Raw genomic sequence first — 21146 nt, 5'->3', positions numbered from 1 at the left:
CCTTGAGGAGTAATACTGTGTACATTGAAATAGCGTAATCTGCCAGACACGTGAGCCCTACGAGGGCTAAGGAAACAGTTGTAAACATGTAAGTGATAACCAATATATACCTTGCAAACAATTGAGGGGTAACACGAGCAATGTAGACTAAACCAGGTGGCATGAATATGAAAATACCAGCATATGACGTCAAACTTAAATTAATAGCATTAAGGCATATAGCAAAATTCTAATAATGCAGAAACTCTAGAAAGTAAGTGAATCATGAACTTGTCACATGTATAAGCCCTTTTTGCCTGAAAATAATGGGATAGCCCGGAGACAGATGAACGTAGTGATGAACATAGATAAGTGATTAATATAGCAAGGGCCAAATTGACAAACCAACTTATATAGGGGAAATAATAGAGTAGAAAGGGTTGATAACCGGAAAAGTACAATACTGAAGAAGACCAAAAAATTAGCATAGGTAACTAGTGTCAGCATCAACAAAAATATACAATGAACACTATCTACAAGGACCATAACGGTGGAAAATTCAAGCTTACAAGTGTATGAGAAGCCAACCAACAACCGAAATTAGTATAACTAAACCAAAGTAAACCTTTGTTAGCTGATGAGTCCCATGAGGGTTGTTGTTAATGTAAGTACAGTGAATGTATATACAAGTTAGTTTATATTTGTGATCCATATGTGTAGGCCCAAGTTGGGCTTGACATGATTGATCCAGTCAATAGCGACACTTAGGGGCCCAAGACATATAATAGAAGCCATGTAGGGGGCCAAGACATATAATAGAAGTCGATATGTTCCAGTAAGGGGTCTTATACCGGAAGCTGAAGAAGGCATTGCTGTGAAGCTACGTATTAATGAAATGCTGAACATGATAGTAGTGAAATTTGCCCTGAAAGAACAAACATACTGTTAGTAGAAACCGATTAAATCAGCCGTGGCAGACCCACCATGGCGACTTCTATAAGGACTAGGTAGGGCCGGCTCAACTGAAAGATGACATGTTTTAGTAAAATAATGATGTCACAATATGTCTGACAGGTGTGGCATCACAACTTATCTAAATCCTAATTCACCTATTTGTGTAAAAGCTTTCAGACAGAAAGTCGGATAGAATGACAGAAAGTCGTATGCGTACGGAGGGCCCTGCGATGGTCAGCGTCCAGTTGACAGCATGGTTTGACAATGTATTTCTAGTCTTTCGAGTCTCTCATTTATTTACACCTTAGAGGACACGAGTGCTGAAAAAGTTGGAGGTTGTGTTGCTCGAGCAATTCGGGCCTACTCCAGTATGAGCATTGTCTGTATTGTATGCATGAGCGTGATCAGTTCTGCTTTCCCAGCATTGCTCAGAAAGGAACGTTGCATCTGCGTAGCTTAGCCATAATACTAGAAATGATCCATGACCTGATGGAACCTGATAGGTGTCACATTTTCGTGTAGGTGTAGTGGACAAGACTGGAGTACTGGGGATTGACATGTCATCACCTTCTTACAGGGATCTGAGACATACTGCAAAATATTAATAATTAGCTTGGATCAGGATCGTTTTACTGGCTGGCTAGCTAGTGCCAAGTGGTTAAGTATTCACAAGGCAGGTGACAGGTGAGGCCCTGCTAGTTGCCAAGTAGCTTAAGAGGCTCTATCTATACTTTGGCGCGAGGGGATTTGTGGACACCGAACGTTATGGCGGGGTGTTGGCCTCTCAGTGACATTTAAATCATGAGATAGATTGGGTGTGACAAGTAAATGTACAGGCGCAAGTGCTCAGGTCCGAGGCGGCTAACTATGTTTTGGCCCGTGGGGCATAATACCTCATGCGTGGAGGATGGGTGTTGGCCTCGCAGGACCAGTATGATACAGTTTTATGAATTTGAGGTCCTATATTAAGAAGATTTAAGACATTTAGAAGATATTCCCCTTTACACAAAATAAGGAATTTTACATTTATGTGTACAGAGAATGTATATACAAGTTTATATTTAATTTCCTTTACCACATGTATAGGCCCAAGTTTGGGCCTGACATAAATTTAGACAGTCAGTTGCAACACCTAGCCACATAATTACTAAACAATGAAAGCTCAAAAAGTGCATTAATACCCAGGACAGACAAAGAAAACTTTAAAATGTAGAGTGAAACATTAAATTGCAGGGTGACTAACTAAAATGCATATGATAAAAGTTGATATGGCCTAGTGAGGGCCAAATACAGTAAGCAGAATGAGGCATCGCTGGCAAATACAGTAAGCAGAATGAGGCATGCTATGTACGATTGAAATAGGCTGAATTTGCTTTATTAGTAAAATTTGCCATATCTGAATGGCTGAACAAACAAACTTACAGGTTTGGTGAAAAACCAACAGTTATAGAAGCCGTGGCTGGGCTGGACGCGGCAGTGCCCCGTGAGCTTCTAATGAGGCGGCTGTTTACTAGAGTGAGGTAAAACAAATACTTGCGTGGGCCACACTAGGCCAAGACCAACTTGTTTGGAGTTTAGGCAGTTTGTGTTGATGACCTTTGAACTGGAAGTAGCTGGTTCTGTTCTGAACCATACAGTCTCATCAGCCTGCAGCTCGTCAGACCAATTACCATAGGGTAGGGTAGGGAAGGGGGGAGTCCCTTTTAAAGGTCCATAAACCCCTCCCACAACTTCAGGCCAAGCCTTTATATATATATATATATATATGTACACACACACACACATATACACGCACACACACACTACATGGCACAATGACTTATAGGCTGGCATAATTTTTTTTCCGAGGCTGCTTTGTATCCCCAGTACGGGCCTGCAAAAAATGGCCGAGCATGGATGGCATTACAATTATGGACCCCCTGGAAATATTCCTGCGGACACCCATGGCTCTGCTATCTCCATATATATTACATTTCCTTCAAATGCAGGCTCTAGCAGGCTATTAACAAAGGATTAAAAGCCCTTTTTACACTTGCCAGTTTTCAACGTTGAGGTCCCTCGGTGCTGGATCAATCTTCTCCTCAATCGAAATCATGCTGATGGGGGAACCTAATGATCATGCATTACGAGTGCCGTACCTTTCCCATAGGAATTTGAAGATGTTGGATGTATTCATGCAAAGCGTAAGGACATCCAATATTGTTTCATGGAGTTAAACTCAGTTAGGCTCCAGGAAGTGCCTATATTTGCTGCCTTAACCCTGTAATGTTTTACAGGGTTTTTACAGGGTTTTTACAGGGTTAAGGGGCACTTCACCCAGATCACTTCAATGAGATAAAGTGGTCTGGTTGCCTCTTGTGTTCCATTAATCAATCTGTCAGCTACTGGGGTGTGTACGTTATGCCATCAGTAGTGATGTATCGAACGGTTCGCAGGCGAATAGTTCCTGGCGAACATAGCGTGTTCGCGTTCGCCACGGCGGGCGAACATATGCGCGTTTCGATCCACCCCCTATTCGTCATCATTGAGTAAACTTTGACCCTGTGCCTCACAGTCAGCAGACACATTCCAGCCAATCAGCAGCAGACCCTCCCTTCCACACCCTCCCACCTCCTGTACAGCATCCATTTTAGAGATTCATTCTGAAGCTGCATTCTTAGTGAGAGGAGGGAAGCTGTAGCTGCTGCTGATTTGATAGGGAAATGGATAGCTAGGCTAGTTTATTCAGTGTCCACTACAGTCCTGAAGGACTCATCTGATCTCTGCTGTAAGGACAGCACCCCAAAAAGCTCTTATTAGGGCTAGAACATCAGTCTGCTTTTTTTCCTGTGTAATCTAATTGCAGTTGCCTGCCTGCCAGCTTCTGTGTCAGGCTCACAGTGGATACTGTGCCCACTTGCCCAGTGCCACCACTCATTTCTGGTGTCACAATAGCTTGCATTTAACCCCCCCCCCCAAAATGTTTTCACTGAAATAGATTGAATAGCAGTTAGTTGTGTGCAAGCGTCTGTGTGTCAGGCCTACAGCGTGTACTCTGCCAACCTCTGCCAGTGCACAGTGCCACTCATATCTGGTGTCACAATAGCTTGCATTTAAAAACAAAAAAGGTTTTTGACTGTAATATAATAGCAGTCAGTGAACTTCATAAGTGTGTGTCAGGCCTACAGCGTGTACTCTGCCAACCTCTGCCAGTGCACAGTGCCACTCATATCTGGTGTCACAATAGCGTGCATTTAAAAACAAAAAAAGTTTTTGACTGTAATATAATTGCAGTCAGTGTCCTTCATAAGTGTGTGTCAGGCCTACAGCGTGTTCTCTGCCAACCTCTGCCAGTGCACAGTGCCACTCATATCTGGTGCCACAATAGCTTGCATTTAAAAACATAAAAACGTTTTTGACTGTAATCTAATAGCAGTCAGTGTCCTTCAAGCGGGTGTCAGGCCTACAGCGTGTACTCTGCCAACCTCTGCCAGTACACAGTGCCACTCATATCTGGTGTCACAATAGCGTGCATTTAAAAAGCAAAAAAGTTTTTGACTGTAATATAATAGCAGTCAGTGTCCTTCATAAGTGTGTGTCAGGCCTACAGCGTGTACTCTGCCAACCTCTGCCAGTGCACAGTGCCACTCATATCTGGTGTCACAATAGTTTGCATTTAAAAACAAAAAAACGTTTTTTACTGTAATCTAATAGCAGTCAGTGTCCTTCAAGCGGGTGTCAGGCCTACAGCGTGTACTCTGCCAACCTCTGCCAGTGCAAAGTGCCACTCATACCTGGTGTCACAATAGCTTGCATTTAAAAACCCCAAAACTTTTTTCACTGTTTTAGACTGAATAGCAGTTAGTTGTCTTCAAGCGGGTGTGTCAGGCCTACAGCGTGTACTCTGCCAACCTCTGTCAGTGCACAGTGCCACTCATATCTGGTGTCACAATAGCGTGCATTTAAAAACAAAAAAGTTTTTGACTGTAATATAATAGCAGTCAGTGTCCTTCATAAGTGTGTGTCAGGCCTACAGCGTGTACTCTGCCAACCTCTGCCAGTGCACAGTGCCACTCATATCTGGTGTCACAATAGTTTGCATTTAAAAACAAAAAAACGTTTTTTACTGTAATCTAGTAGCAGTCAGTGTCCTTCAAGCGGGTGTCAGGCCTACAGCGTGTACTCTGCCAACCTCTGCCAGTGCACAGTGCCACTCATATCTGGTGTCACAATAGCTTGCATTTAAAAACCCCAAAACTTTTTTCACTGTTTTAGACTTAGTGTTGTCGCGAACCCGAAATTTTCGGTTCGCGAACGGCGAACGCGAACTTCCGCAAATGTTCGCGAACGGGCGAACCGGGCGAACCGCCATAGACTTCAATGGACAGGCGAATTTTAAAACACACAGGGACTCTTTCTGGCCACAATAGTGATGGAAAAGTTGTTTCAAGGGGACTAACACCTGGACTGTGGCATGCTGGAGGGGGATCCATGGCAAAACTCCCATGGAAAATTACATAGTTGATGCAGAGTCTGCTTTTAATCCATAAAGGGCATAAATCACCTAACATTCCTAAATTGTTTGGAATAACGTGCTTTAAAACATCAGGTATGATGTTGTATCGATCAGGTAGTGTAAGGGTTACGCCCGCTTCACAGTGACAGACCAAACTCCCCGTTTAACGCACCGCAAACAGTCCTCTATATACAGAGTAAACATGGCTCCCTCTATATATAGAGTAACATGGCTCCCTCTGTATACTGTGTAAACATGGCTCCCCTCTATATACAGTGTAAACATGGCTCCCTCTATATACAGAGTAACATGGCTCCCTCTATATACAGTGTAACATGGCTCCCCTCTATATACAGAGTAACATGGCTCCCCTCTGTATACAGTGTAAACATGGCTCCTCTCTATATACAGAGTAACATGGCTCCCCTCTATATACAGAGTAACATGGCTCCCCTCTATATACAGTGTAAACATGGCTCCTCTCTATATACAGAGTAACATGGCTCCCCTCTATATACAGAGTAACATGGCTCCCCTCTATTTACAGTGTAAACATGGTTCCCTCTATATACAGAGTAACATGGCTTCCCTCTATATACCGTGTAAACATGGCTCCCTCTATATACAGAATAACATGGCTTCCCTCTATATACCGTGTAAACATGGCTCCCCTCTGTATATAGAGGGAGCCATGTTACTCTGTATATAGAGGGAGCCATGTTTCCACTGTATATAGTGTAACATGGCTCCCCTCTATATACAGAGTAACATGGCTCCCCTCTATATACAGTGTAAACATGGCTCCTCTCTATATACAGAGTAACATGGCTCCCCTCTATACTGGGGCGTACCTGGAGCATTTGGCACCCGGGGCGGATCCTTTATTTGGCACCCCCCTCCCCAACTTTGAAATGTAAAAAACAGCTGCAATTTTTTTTAAATGTATGTTTATGCAGTGTGTGTATAGTGTGTAAAGTGTGTGTATATTGTGTGTATAGTGAGTGTGTATAGTGTGTACAGTGTGTGTATATTGTGTGTATAGTGTGTGTGTATAGTGTGTATAGTGTGTGCAGTGTGTGTATAGAGTGTGTATAGTGTGTGTATGCAGTGTGTGTAGTGTGTGTGTATAGTGTGTGCATAGTGTATGCAGTGTGTGCAGTGTGTACATAGTGTGTACAGTGTGTGTGTATAGTGTGTGTAGTGTGTGTATAATGTGTGCAGTGTGTGCAGTGTGTATGTAGTGTGTGTGTATAGTGTGTGCATAGTGTATGCAGTGTGTGCATAGTGTGTACAGTGTGAGTGTGTAGTGTGTGTAGTGTGTGTATAGTGTGTATAGTGTGTGCAGTGTGTGTATAGTGTGTATGCAGTGTGTGTATAGTGTGTATGCAGTGTGTGTATAGTGTATGCAGTGTGTGTATAGTGTGTGCATAGTTAGTGCAGTGTGTGTATAGTGTATGCAGTGTGTGTATAGTGTATGCAGTGTGTGCAGTGTGTATGCAGTGTGTGTAGAGTGTGTATAGTGTATGCAGTGTGTGTATATATATGGAGGGAGTATCTGCAGTAACACAGAGTGTCTGGGGGTAGTATCTACTTGTAACATTTATATGCACTAAAAAAAATAAAAAAAAATTGAAAAAAAAATAAAAAATGGTTGCAGCTTCCGAATTAATCTAAAATGGATGCTGTCCAGTAGGTGGGAAGGTCTGCTAGGGAGGGTGTGCTGCTGATTGGCTGTGATGTGTCTGCTGACTGTGAGGTACAGGGTCAAAGTTTACTCAATGATGCCGAATAGGGGTCGGACCGAACACCGCATGTTATGCTGTGTTCGCCGGGAACTATTCGCCGGCGAACAGTTCGGTACATCACTATTTAGACTTGTAACGGATCACCTGGCACCCCGACTGAGTACCTCCGTTAATGGATGCTCCTAGTGCTTCCTGAGGACTCCAAGCACTCTGGCAGACACCACAATCACCGAATCCGAGAAACCTTTTAAATTCTCCCAAGCATATGAATGCTGTAGACCATTGAATAGGAACCATACGAATAGGCTTGTACTCCTAGCAGTCAACTGGAACAGCATGCAATAAATCCTTCCCCCCAATAATGAGACGACACATCACTTTGAGGGTAAAACAGGAACTCTGGACTGGCTCATCCAGCCTGGCTTTTATTTCCAACTCACACATACAGGCCACACCCAGGGGGAGGCATAAAAGAACCAATGACATAGATGTTACCTCCCACACATCCCCTCCCCTTAGTGTGACACATAATCCCATTATGCATACAGTGTAAAATATACTTTTACACAACTTTCATAACTTTAAAACCATACATCACATTCACATAAAAATACATATCCACAATCAATCCATTCAGGGGAACAACATATTACAAAATGGCATGAATCCGACCAGGGGTTCAAAAGTTACTAAAAGTATCTTTTGTTCCTTTCTGGCTGGCAGAAAAACATCCCCACAATGCACCCTGGTTTCCTCCCTTCTGCCCTGGAGTTAATTGGAGAAGTAATCCAATTATCCAGGACTAGAGGCAGACTCCATTAACCACATGGTTGCAAAACGACATAAAACACTTTAAAATACATAAAGTCACATTTACACATAACACACAGACATTTCACCTATCCCCAGATAACTGGGATCTGCACACACAAAACTACCGAATAGCGCGCAGATCCTACTCACACAGTACAATTGCCAGGGAGCTAAAGTCTTTCCCATAGTCTTTCATTATATGAATAGGCTCCATGGTATGGCTATCTGGGGTATCACATTCCCATAAAGTCTGGTCCATAGTCCAAAGGCAAGAGGCGGGCAATCAGCCCCCTCCAAGGACACGTGGCGAGGTCGGTTTCGCCACACTTCTCCCCTTTACCCCCCAGATTAACAGGGTACTTGACCTCCTGCCGGTCAGTGCCCTTGTTAGTCCAGCAGCCCACCCACAAGACAGAAACAGCAGTACAGCCCACCCACAAGAAACCATTACTACACCTGGGTAAGGGAGAATCTTGTCCATGTCCAGGTGCCTTACCACGGCTGTGTGGGGGACTGGTAGGCTGCCTTGGTGGGTTGCTGAGGGTGCAGAGACCAGCGGTACTCTGTCCTGGTGCCAGCACTACCCCGGGAGTAGCCTGGTTGGAGCCTGGTTGCTGGAGACCGACTGTCTCCCCTTTAAATACACCGCTCTGCTGCTGGAGACCGACTGTCTCCCCTTGAGTTACACCGCTCTGCTGCTGGAGACCGACTGTCTCCCCTTGAGTTACACAGCTCTGCTGCTGGAGACCGACTGTCTCCCCTTTAGTTACACAGCTCTGCTGCTGGAGACAGACTGTCTCCCCTTTGGCTAAACAGCCCTGTTGTGGGGGGGCAGGACCGACCGTCCCTACCCCCTGTGCTGGAAGTGCAGAGACCACGGTCCCATCTGCACAGGTGTGGGGCTTACAGTCTCCACCTGGTACATTAAGCTGCCGCTGGGGAGAGGTGGTAACCAGCTCCTCTCCCATTAGAACACTCTGCCGCTGGGGAATGGAGACTGGGCTCTCTATTCCCTGTACATTAATGATCCACCGCTGGGGAGAGGTGGTAACAATCTCCTCTCCCATGCATACTTCCCGTCTCTGCGGAGGGAGACCGACTGTCTCTCCTCCCAGCACAGAGTCCTGCTGTGGGGGAAAGGGGGCTGGGCTCTCTATTCCCTGCTGGATACTCTGCTGCTGGGGAATGGAGACCGGGCTCCCAATTCCCAACAAATCACACTGCCGCTGGGGAGGGAGGACAGCTCCTTCAGCTCCCTGTAACTTGGGCGCAGAGACCACGGTCCCATCTGCGCTGGTGTGGGGCTTACGGTCTCCCCTTGGTGGGTTAGGCTGCCGCTGGAGAGAGGGTGTAACAAGCTCCTCTCTCTGAACTGTAACCTGCCGCTGGGGATCTGGGCCGACTGCCCAGCATCCCTGTAGGGCCGGTAGAGAGACCTCGATCCCATTTTCACCTGCCATCTGTGGGTCTCTCCAGGACCAGTCTATGAGGTCCCCTACTTCTGCAACTGGTAGTGAAGCAGGGGGTACCTCTGCCGCGTTTTCCCAGCTATAGGCTAGCAGGTCTGGGTCTGCCACCCAGTTTTCCCGGTCTGCGTCCCTGCTCTGCGGCTGGCAGGAATTTAATAGTTCTACATAGTCCATCTCCAGCTCTCGTTCCATGGCAGCGAAACGGCGGAGGTCTTCTCCCAGTCCAATAGATCTCGGGCCCTGTATCATCTCACCTCGGTAATGAAAGATAGCCCAGTACCGTGACTCTGCTGGACTGCCGAAGTCGACATCCTCCACTAAGGCTTTCCAAAACAGGCCAGGGCTTGTGTAGTTCTCCCCCTCTGGCTGGATGCCCTCTGCCCTCCACGTCTCTGGCTGGACAGTGCACCACCACAGTGCCCGGTATGAGGCGTCCAGGCTCAGTTCCCTTCCCACGAGGTACTCGAGTTGTCTTACCCGCTGCCCTCCAGGTTGGTCTCCCAGAAGCGGCATCCGCCAGGCCATTTGTTCCTCCAACTGGTATGCGACACCAGGAAGGTGCTGCTGCCGTTGATACTGGACTTCCTCCAGGGCATCGTACCATAATTCTTTCCGGGCATTATCTCTCCATTCTAATTCACTCTCTTCCTCAGGTGTGTGTGTTGCCCAGGGGTCTACGAACCCCATTTTCCCAAATCTTTGTGTAGACAGGGACGCTGTAGGCACACTAGCGTCGCCCTCAATTTGTAAATCCAAACGTACTGTGTCTCCGAGCTGCTTTACCTCGCACTAGGACGCCATCCCACCGCTTGCCACCAATGTAACGGATCACCTGGCACCCCGACTGAGTACCTCCGTTAATGGATGCTCCTAGTGCTTCCTGAGGACTCTAAGCACTCTGGCAGACACCACAATCACCGAATCCGAGAAACCTTTTAAATTCTCCCAAGCATATGAATGCTGTAGACCATTGAATAGGAACCATACGAATAGGCTTGTACTCCTAGCAGTCAACTGGAACAGCATGCAATAAATCCTTCCCCCCAATAATGAGACGACACATCACTTTGAGGGTAAAACAGGAACTCTGGACTGGCTCATCCAGCCTGGCTTTTATTTCCAACTCACACATACAGGCCACACCCAGGGGGAGGCATAAAAGAACCAATGACATAGATGTTACCTCCCACACATCCCCTCCCCTTAGTGTGACACATAATCCCATTATGCATACAGTGTAAAATATACTTTTACACAACTTTCATAACTTTAAAACCATACATCACATTCACATAAAAATACATATCCACAATCAATCCATTCAGGGGAACAACATATTAAAAAATGGCATAAATCCGACCAGGGGTTCAAAAGTTACTAAAAGTATCTTTTGTTCCTTTCTGGCTGGCAGAAAAACATCCCCACAATGCACCCTGGTTTCCTCCCTTCTGCCCTGGAGTTAATTGGAGAAGTAATCCAATTATCCAGGACTAGAGGCAGACTCCATTAACCACATGGTTGCAAAACGACATAAAACACTTTAAAATACATAAAGTCACATTTACACATAACACACAGACATTTCACCTATCCCCAGATAGCTGGGATCTGCACGCACAAAACTACCGAATAGCGCGCAGATCCTACTCGCACAGTACAATTGCCAGGGAGCTAAAGTCTTTCCCATAGTCTTTCATTATATGAATAGGCTCCATGGTATGGCTATCTGGGGTATCACATTCCCATAAAGTCTGGTCCATAGTCCAAAGGCAAGAGGCGGGCAATCAGCCCCCTCCAAGGACACGTGGCGAGGTCGGTTTCGCCACAAGACTGAATAGCAGTTAGTTGTCTTCAAGCGGGTGTGTCAGGCCTACAGCGTCTACTCTGCCAACCTCTGCCAGTGCACAGTGCCACTTATATCTGGTGTCACAATAGCGTGCATTTAAAACCCAAAAACTTTTTTCACTGTTATAGATTGAATAGCAGTTAGTTGTCTTCAAGCGGGTGTGTCAGGCCTACAGCGTGTACTCTGCCAACCTCTGCCAGTGTACAGTGCCACTCATATCTGGTCTCACAGTAGCTTGCACGCATAGTACCACTAAAACCCCCAAAAATTACAGGCAGTGGCAGGCCACCCCGCAGGGGCCGTCGTGGTCATGGTGCTGTGATTCCCTTTTGCCCTAGAATAATGCCCAGTTTTCAGAGGCCACGTACCCTGAACTTGAAAAGTTCTGAGGACTTAGTCGACTGGCTAACACAGGACACCCAATCTTCTACAGCTTCCGCTCGGAACCTTGATGCACCATCCTCCTCCAGCTTAGCTTTGGGCACCTCTCAAGATACCACTCACCACCTGCCGCCACCACCAACACTAGCACCACAGCCGCTTCACTTGGTATGTCAGAGGAGTTATTTACACATCCGTTTGAAGAAATGAGTGATGCGCAACCATTATTGCCAGAGGATGTAGATAACAGGGATATGTCTCAGGCAGGCAGCATTACACACATGGACGTACGGTGTGATGATGATGATGTTGTACCCGCTGCTGCTTCCTTTACTGAGTTGTCAGATACAAGTGAAGCGGTTGATGATGACGATGCGTCCATGGATGTCACGTGGGTGCCCGCTCGGCAAGAAGAAGAACAGGGCGAAAGTTCAGATGGGGAGACAGAGAGGAGGAGGAGGAGACGAGTTGGAAGCAGGGGGAGGTCGTCGCAAGGAGCTAGTGGCACAGTCAGACAGCATGCCTCGGCACCCGAGGTCAGCCCGACAGCACGATAATCAACGCATGCTGTGTCCACCACCAGAATGTCGTCATTGCAGAGCTCAGCAGTGTGGCATTTTTTTTGTGTGTCTGCCTCTGACAACAGCGATGCCATTTGCAACCTGTGCCAAAAGAAACTGAGTCGTGGGAAGTCCAACACCCACCTAGGTACAGCTGCTTTGCGTAGGCACATGATCGCACATCACAAATGCCTATGGGATCAACACATGAGTACAAGCAGCACACAAACTCAAAGCCGCCATCCTCCTCCTGGTCCAGCATCTTCAGCCACGTCAACCACTGCTGTCCTCCTTGCCCCATCTCAACCATCCGCCACTCCGTATCTCGCCTTGAGCAGTTCCCGCTCATTTGCCCCCAGTCAGGTGTCTGTCAAGGACATGTTTGAGCGTAAGAAGCCAATGTCAGAAAGTCACCCCCTTGCCCAGCGTCTGACAGCTGGCTTGTCTGAACTATTAGCCCGCCAGCTTTTACCATACAAGCTGGTGGAGTCTTAGGCGTTCAAAAAATTTGTGGCTATTGGGATACCGCAGTGGAAGGTACCCGGACGAAATTTCTTTGCACAAAAGGCAATCCTCAACATGTACTCAATTTTGTTTGGCACACAGTGTTGGGGCAAGGGTCCACCTGACCACTGATACCTGGTCTGCAAAGCATGGTCAGGGCAGGTATATCACCTACACTGCGCATTGGGTAAACCTGCTGACGGCTGCCAAGCATGGAATGCGTGGCTCTGCAGAGGAGTTGGTGACACCGCCACGACTTGCAGGCAAGCCTGTTGCCACCTCCTCTACTCCTCCTACTCCATACTCTCCCATAACCTCCTCGGCTGAGTCCTCTTCTGCTGCTGTTTCTTGCTCCACATCAACGGCACCCCCCAGCTCCCCAGGTACTATTCCACATCCCGGATACGGCAGTGTCACGTCTTGGGTTTGACTTGCTTGAAAGCAGAGAGTCACACCGGACAAGCACTCCTGTCCGACCTGAACGCACAGGTGGAAAAGTGGCTGACTCCGCAGCAACTGGATATCGGCAAAGTGGTTTGTGACAACGGAACAAATTTGTTGGCGGCATTGAAGTTGGGCAAGTTGACACATGTGCCGTGCATGGTACATGTGTGTAATCTGATCGTACAACACTTTGTGCATAAGTACACAGGCTTACTGGACGTCCTGAAGCAGGCCAGGAAGGTGTGTGGCCATTTCAGGCGTTCCTACACGGCCATGGCGCACTTTGCAGATATCCAGCGGCGAAACAACATGCCAGTGAGGCGCTTGATTTGTGACAGCCCGACACGTTGGAATTCAACACTGCTAATGTTTGACCGCCTGCTACAACAAGAAAAAGCCGTTAATGTATATTTGTATGACCGGGGTGCTAGGACAGCCTCTGGGGAGCTGGGAATTTTTTTGCCACGTTACTGGACGCTCATGCGCAATGTCTGTAGGCTCATGCGTCCTTTTGAGGAGCTGACAAACCTAGTCAGTCGCACCGATGGCACCATCAGCGACATCATACCATTTGTTTTCTTCCTGGAGCGTGCCCTGCGAAGTGTGCTGGATCAGGCCGTAGATGAGCGTGAAGAGGAAGAAGAAGAGTTGTGGTCACCATCACCACCAGAAACAGCCTTACCAGCATTTCCTGCTGGACCTGCGGCAACGCTGGAAAATGATTGTGAGGAAAAGGAGTCAGAGGAGGAATGTGGCTTTGAGGAGGAGGAGGAAGACCAACCACAACAGGCATCCCAGGGTGCTCGTTGTCACCTATCTGGTACCCGTGGTGTTGTATTTGGCTGGGGGGAAGAACATACCTTCATTGAGATCACTGAGGAGGAGGAACAGGAAATGAGTAGCTCGGCATCCAACCTTGTGCAAATGGGGTCTTGCATGCTGTTGTGCCTGTTGAGGGACTCTCGTATAAAAAGGCTGAAGCAGAACGACCTGTACTGGGTGTCCACGATACTAGACCCCCGGTATAAGCAGAAAGTGGCGGATATGTTACCAAATTACAACAAGTCGGAAAGGATGCCGCATTTGCAAAATAAATAAAAAAGTATGCTTTACACAGCGGATAAGGGTGATGTCACAGCACAACGGGAATATAACAGGGGAAGAGGTGAAAGTAATCCTCCCACGACCACGCCGGCAAGGACAGGACGCTCTAAAGACGTGTTGTTGATGGAGGACATGCAGAGCTTTCTAAGTCCTACGCATCGCCACAGCGCTTCGGGATCCACCATCAGAGAACGACTCGAACGTCAGGTAGCAGACTACCTCACCTTAACTGCAGATATCGACACTCTGAGGAGCGATGAACCCCTTGACTACTGGGTGTGCAGGCTTGACCTGTGGCCTGAGCTATCCCAATTTGCGATAGAACTTCTGGCCTGCCCCGCTTCAAGTGTCCTGTCAGAAAGGACCTTCAGTGCAGCAGGAGGTATTGTCACTGAGAAGAGAAGTCACCTAGGTCAAAAAAGTCTAGATTACCTCGCCTTTATTAGGATGAATGAGGGATGGATCCCAAAGGGACTGACAATGGGCGATACATTCGACTAAAAAAGGCCTGATGAGATGAGCTGCCTTGGGCTAAAAATGGTGACCCTATGTAGGAGGAACAGTCCTTATTCTGCTCTGTGTCTGTGTGTATCAGGGTCCCTGAGGACAGGTGTCAATCCATATCTGCCAAGTGACCCTATGTAGGGGGAACAGTCCCTATTCTGCTCTGTGTCAGTGTGTATCAGGGTCTCTGAGGACAGGTGTCAATCCATATCTGCCAAGTGACCCTATGTAGGAGGAACAGTCCCTATTCTGCTCTGTGTCAGTGTCTATAAGGGTCCCTGAGGACAGGTGTCAATCCATATCTGCCAAGTGACCCTATGTAGGGAGAACAGTCCCTATTCTGCTCTATGTCAGTGTGTATCAGGGTCCCTGAGGACAGGTGTCAATACATATCTGCCAAGTGACCCTATGTAGGGGGAACAGTCCCTATTCTGCTCTGTGTCAATGTGTATCAGGGTCCCTGAGGACAGGTGTCAATCCATCTGCCAAGTGACCCTATGTAGGGGGAACAGTCCCTACTCTGCTCTGTGTCAGTGTGTATCAGGGTCCCTGAGGACAGGTGTCAATCCATATCTGCCAAGTGACCCTATGTAGGGGGAAGAGTCCCTATTCTGCTCTGTGTCAGTGTGTATCAGGGTCTCTGAGGACAGGTGTCAATCCATATGTCAAGGTGTCAATATGTCATATGTCAGGTGTCAATCCATATCCATTGTGATTTAGGAATGTTAGGTGATTTATGTCCTTTATTGATTAAAACCAGACTCTGCATCAACTGTGTAATTTTCCATGAGAGTTTTGCCATTAATCCCCCTCCGGCATGCCACAGTCCAGGTGTTAGTCCCCTTGAAACAACTTTTCCATCACTATTGTGGCCAGAAAGAGTCCCTGTGGGTTTTAAAATTCGCCTGCCCATTGAAGTCTATGGCGGTTCGCGTTCGCCGTTCGCGAACCGAAAATTTCATGTTTGCGACATCACTACTGTATCCTTGAGTGGGGATCATACCACTTCAAGCGCTATCAGAGGAGTCAGGTTTTACGGCTCCATTCCACAATACCCCCTACCACACCTATAACTCAAAGAATTGCCTCTGCACTTGATCCATAGGCAGGGATTATTCCGCCCAGGAGCATACACTGGAGCTGTATTGAAGCTCCAAGAACGTGTGAGTGCACATCTTTTATTTTACTTATCACTAGTACAGTTTTAAATACTACACTATTATTTCTTCTTTGGTTCTCTTCACATATACTTTGTCAATGATTACTGAAGCACTGCAACTACCCCCCTGTTTTTATCCGGTTTTCTGATCGGAAAAGAAAGGCTCCGTATTGGTGTTCAAGCTGCTTTTGGACTATTATCACTTTGCTTCCGCAAGTGGCAGGTTCCAGTGGCAGGTTCCAGAGACTGGATACTTGATAGACTTTACACAGGAGGTCCAGGGAGAGAAGTTTTCCATCCTTCCTCCCCAGCGGCAAGGTGAGGTGTAGAGAGCCGATCTCGTCCGCCAGCGGCAATGTTAGGTGCAGGGAACGGAGACAGCTGGTCTTGTTCCCCAGTGGCATGGTGAGGTCCAGGGAACAGAGACTGTCAGTCTTGTTCCCCAGTGGCAGAGTGAGTTCCTGGGAACAGAAACAACCGGTCTTGTTCTCCAGTGGCAGAGTGAGTTCGTGGGAGTGGAGACGGCCGGTCTCTCTTCCCAGCAGTGAGATCCAGGGGGAGATGGAGGATTGCTCACCCCCTCCCCAATATCCCAAGTAGCGCCAGGGGGAAAGCACAGTCGGCTCTCCTCCCCAGAAGCCAGCCAAGTCCCCAGGGAGACACAGGAAGCAGAGTTGTGACAGACTCACCAGACAACACCCAGGTGATTGAAGGGCTGGGGGGCACACTTGTTTGGGTGGGGGTTGTTACGGGCTCCAAAAACCAGGGTGGGGGGTGCACCTTTGTTTGGGTGAAGGTTGTCAGAGCCTGGGATGGATGGCCTCCTGGGCTAAAGACTTTATGTCTAAGTCACCCTGTACTCAGGAGGGTGCAGGGTGCAATGCTGGCCCGATCCCAGGACTGTAGAGGCTGCTCGGGGACAAGTACTATTGGGGGCATGGCACTAAAAGACTATGTTTTCCCTCCTGGCAGCAGCGAGCTGACCGGTGTGAGTCATGCTGTGGCTGTCGGGGGTGGACAAGGGGGAGATGTGTGATGGACTACTGTCACTAAGTACCATGCCCACTGCATATTCGTGTGTTTTCGTGTACAATGCTAATGTTTTATTTGTGTTTATTTATTATTATTTAACTCCTTAAGGACCGGCCTGTTTTTGCGATGTTTGTACGTTAAGGACCAGAGCATTTTTAACACTTTTGTGGTGTTTGTGTTTAGCTGTAATTTTCCGCTCTCTCATTTACGGTTCCCATACAAGTTATATATTGTTTTTTTCACGACGAGAAGGGCTTTCTTTACATACCATTATTTGTATTATGTCATATATTGTATTTAAAAAAAAATAAAAAAATATGGTGACAAATTTTAAAAAAAACATGTTTTTGGACTTTTACTTGAAAAATCTTTTACTTATCTACAAAAGCTAATGAAATTCAAAATTTTGTCCCGACTTTAAAAACACCCAGTGTTTACATGCTTTATTGCTTTTTTTTGCAAGTTATAGGCCTATAAATACAAGTAGGAAATTGCTGTTTCAATATATATATATATTTTAAATGTATCAATAGTGACATTGTAACACCGTTATCTGTCATAAATACCCGCAACAGACCTAACATGTACATATTTTTTTAAAGTAGACAACCCAGGGTATTCAAAATGGGGTATGTCCAGTCTTTTTTTAGTAGCCACCTAGTCACAAACACTGGCCAAAGTTAGCATTTATATTTGTTTGTGTGTTAAAAATGCAAAAAACGCTAACTTTGGCCAGTGTTTGTGACTAGGTGGCTACTAAAAAAGGCTGAACATACCCCATTTGCAATACCTTGGGTTGTCTTCTTTTGCAAATGGTATGCCATCATGGGGCTAATTCTCATTCCTTGGCTACCATACGCTCTCAAAGGCAACCTAACCAATCTGACAAATTTCAATAAAAAAAAAAAAAAGTAAAATCAAGACTTATATTTGACCCTGTAACTTTCACAAACACTATAAAACCTCTACATGTGGGGTACTGTTATACTCAGGAGACTTCGCTGAACACAAATATTAGTGTATCAGAACAGTAAAATATATCACAGCAATAATATCCTCAGTGAAAGAGCTGTTTGTGTGTGAAAAATGCAAACAACTTCACTTTCACTGACAATATCATCGCTGTGATATGTTTTACTGTTTTGAAACACTAATATTTGTGTTCAGCGAAGTCTCCCGAGTAAAACAGTACCCCCATGTACAGGATTTAGGGTGTCATAGAAAGTTACAGGGTTAAACACAGTGCTAGCAAATTAAATTATCTGGATTTTCGGCCTGGGTTGGCAGGCAGGTCCCTCAAATTAAAATTACTTAATTAGTTAAAAATATTACATAAATACGCACGTATAATTTTAATATATATACATATTTATATATTTGACGTCTACGTGTATATTTATGAAATTATTTATGTAATTATGTATGTGGACATATGTATATTTCGTATTATTTTTATTAATTTATACAGAGATATATATATCATTACATTCTAAGTGTATTTTGCTATAAATATATATATATATATATATCAATATCAAAATACTGTTAGAATAAAATTGCATATATATATATAATTTTTTTTTAATTATTAAAATTATTTTTACTTTTTGTTATTTATTTTTATTAACATATTATTTGTATTTTATAATAATATATATATACCATATATATAGTTATTATATATATTGTATAAATTCGTGTGTAATTTAAATATAAGTGTATTTTTATATTAATATACGTATATATAAATATAAAAATACACTTAGTATGACATTATATATATGATATATATACATATATTATATATAGGTATATATAGATATAATACATGTATATATATCATATATATATATATACATATTATATTTTTTTTTACACGGATTATTTTTTTTTTGTAACTTTATTTTTGATTTTTCACTTGCAGGGAGACTGCCTGTCAGCACAGACAGTCCCCCTGCAGGCAGATACACAGACACCTATTGCGGTCATGTGATCGAGTGATCACATGGCCGTGGGGTCCTGATCTGCCGAGGGTGGATTGCCCGGGCAGACAGGCAACCCCCCTGGACCGGGAGGAGAGCTGATCGCCGCCGTGGGACCGACGGCGATCAGGTAAGTAGCCCCAGACCGTTATGACGGTTCAGGACCGTCAGCGGTCCAAACGCACGTCAGCGGTCCTGAAGGGGTTAAAGGAATTAACTACCAATTCTGATGTCTTTTCACATGCCCTAATTTCTGTTTCATTGCTCTAATTTCATCCCTGTAAGTCTATTAGTGTAATGCAATTGATTTTAACTGCAATATTATTTAACAAAATTAAAAATGTAATTAAAGTTTACTTTCCCCTTTACCATCAAGTCCTAGCAGGTACCTACGCCGCTTAAATGGTGTTCCCATTATTGTTATTCCTTATATGTAATAAAAGCTTTTTGTCAAAAATCAAAATGGATCTACAAAATGATGCAATAAGTACTATACTGTACACATATAATTAACTGTATTGTACTTAACCACCAATGAACATTTTTTTTTTCGAGTGGGCGGGGGTGGGGGGATTGCAGTCATGATTGAAGTATAGAAAATACTGTTAGTACCATAAAAAGAGACAGACAATATATATTTAAACATTGTGCATGGGATGTGAACTATTACGTCATTTAAAACTTACCAATTTTTGCATAGGAAGCCAATATTATCCATAACGTGATTTCGTATGGAATTTGCACCAATCCATAATCCACAGTGAAAGCATGAATTCGTGTTTCTGGGTTTGTAGCTTCTGAGGAATCAAGGGTCAGCTGTGAGACTACTATTTTGTTCATCGCCATCAGTATGATCAGAAACTTGAAAAAAGTCATCTCAGAAACTTTTCAGGATCCGGCTTTGTGAGAAGTGTTTCATACAATCCAAATGTTTTTCTCGATAAAACAATATCATGCCCTTCTTAAAATGTTATAATTCATACCCAAACAGGGGTCCATCTGTTCATCCTTTTTTTTTTTTTTTTTTTTTGCTTTTGTGTTTGCTGAGTCCAAAAACTAACAAAGAAAAAAAAAATTCAATTCATTAAAACGTAGGAGACCTAGCTGCTTGGTAAAATGCAGGTACATGTTGAAAAAAAAAAAAATCAAATATGCTTCTTTGTAGAAGGAGTGACTTTGTTACAGTGTTTACTTTAGATATGATTCATGTTCTTTAAGAGAAAACCAAGAATCAAATTGTCCTACATAGTTTCTTGTCTCAAGTCTACCCAGTCGTTCCTAAATGTAACTATGCCATAGTGAAATGTGATACACCTAGGTCAGCGAGATCAGTACTAATGTGATTTATGCAGGTGTGGTGTACAGACACGATATGTCAGTTTTGCCATACTAATTTTATAGGTGACAATGTCACCATCATGTGGACAGACAAGTTAACTACAGTTTGATGTCAGCAAAAATAGATAAATTTAACCCCTTTTAGGACACGTCAACATTACTATATTAGCAAGTCATTTGCCTAATCTTGAACCTAAAAGAGTTCTGTTTAAAACAATATTCAGCATTACAAAAACTATAATTCATTAGTAAAACCCATACACGTATGTGACATTTTGACAGACAGATGATCTGTGAATTCTTCTCAATAAAGCCAATAGTCTAACACAGTGGTTTCCAAACTCATGATCACAACCTAAGAGAGCAGTGGTTTACGAACCAGTTCTCATGGCCCACCAACAATCCAGGATTTATGATTTTCCCTTTTTATATTCCAATGAAGATACTGAGGAAACAGGGAATGTTGGTGGATCGTGAGGACTGGTTTGGGAACCACTGCTCCTGAGGGTTGCAGGATCAGGATTGGGCTTAGGACTGGCAATCGTACAGGACACGCAGTCCAAGGGTGCACCACTCACCTGTTAGGCTGGTATGGAGGGTTGCCGGTAACTGCAGTCTGGCTGAATTGCTCCCTCTTACCTTCACCACAACAGCAGTGTTGATGTTATGTCACTTTCTCCCAGTGTTCTATGGCAGCTGTGTAGAAGAGAAAAAGGAGTGTGTTTCCCTTGACCTCCACTGGTATCACTCTAGCCCAAAGAAGCCACGTGATCCTATGGATGCCACCCTCCTCCATTAAATAGCAAGTAAATTGGAGGGTTACTAAGATTACATTTT

At 44.9% G+C, this 21146-nt stretch overlaps 1 protein-coding gene across 1 annotated transcript in view; it reads right to left on the bottom strand.

The window, feature by feature from the left end:
- SLC9A4 (solute carrier family 9 member A4) overlaps window positions 1–20328 on the bottom strand; it is an 87763-nt gene extending 67435 nt beyond the window's left edge. Inside the window, exon 1 of the mRNA XM_063444634.1 lies at window positions 19658–20328. Coding sequence (XP_063300704.1) covers window positions 19658–19847 — 190 coding nt within the window. The 5' untranslated portion in view covers window positions 19848–20328. The remainder of the gene's footprint in view (window positions 1–19657) is intronic.
- Between the last annotated feature and the right edge of the window lie 818 nt (window positions 20329–21146).

The sequence above is a fragment of the Pelobates fuscus genome, chromosome 1 (genome assembly GCF_036172605.1).
Source record: "Pelobates fuscus isolate aPelFus1 chromosome 1, aPelFus1.pri, whole genome shotgun sequence".
Taxonomy (NCBI): Eukaryota; Metazoa; Chordata; class Amphibia; order Anura; family Pelobatidae; genus Pelobates; species Pelobates fuscus.
This window is presented reverse-complemented; position numbering and strand designations above follow the sequence as displayed.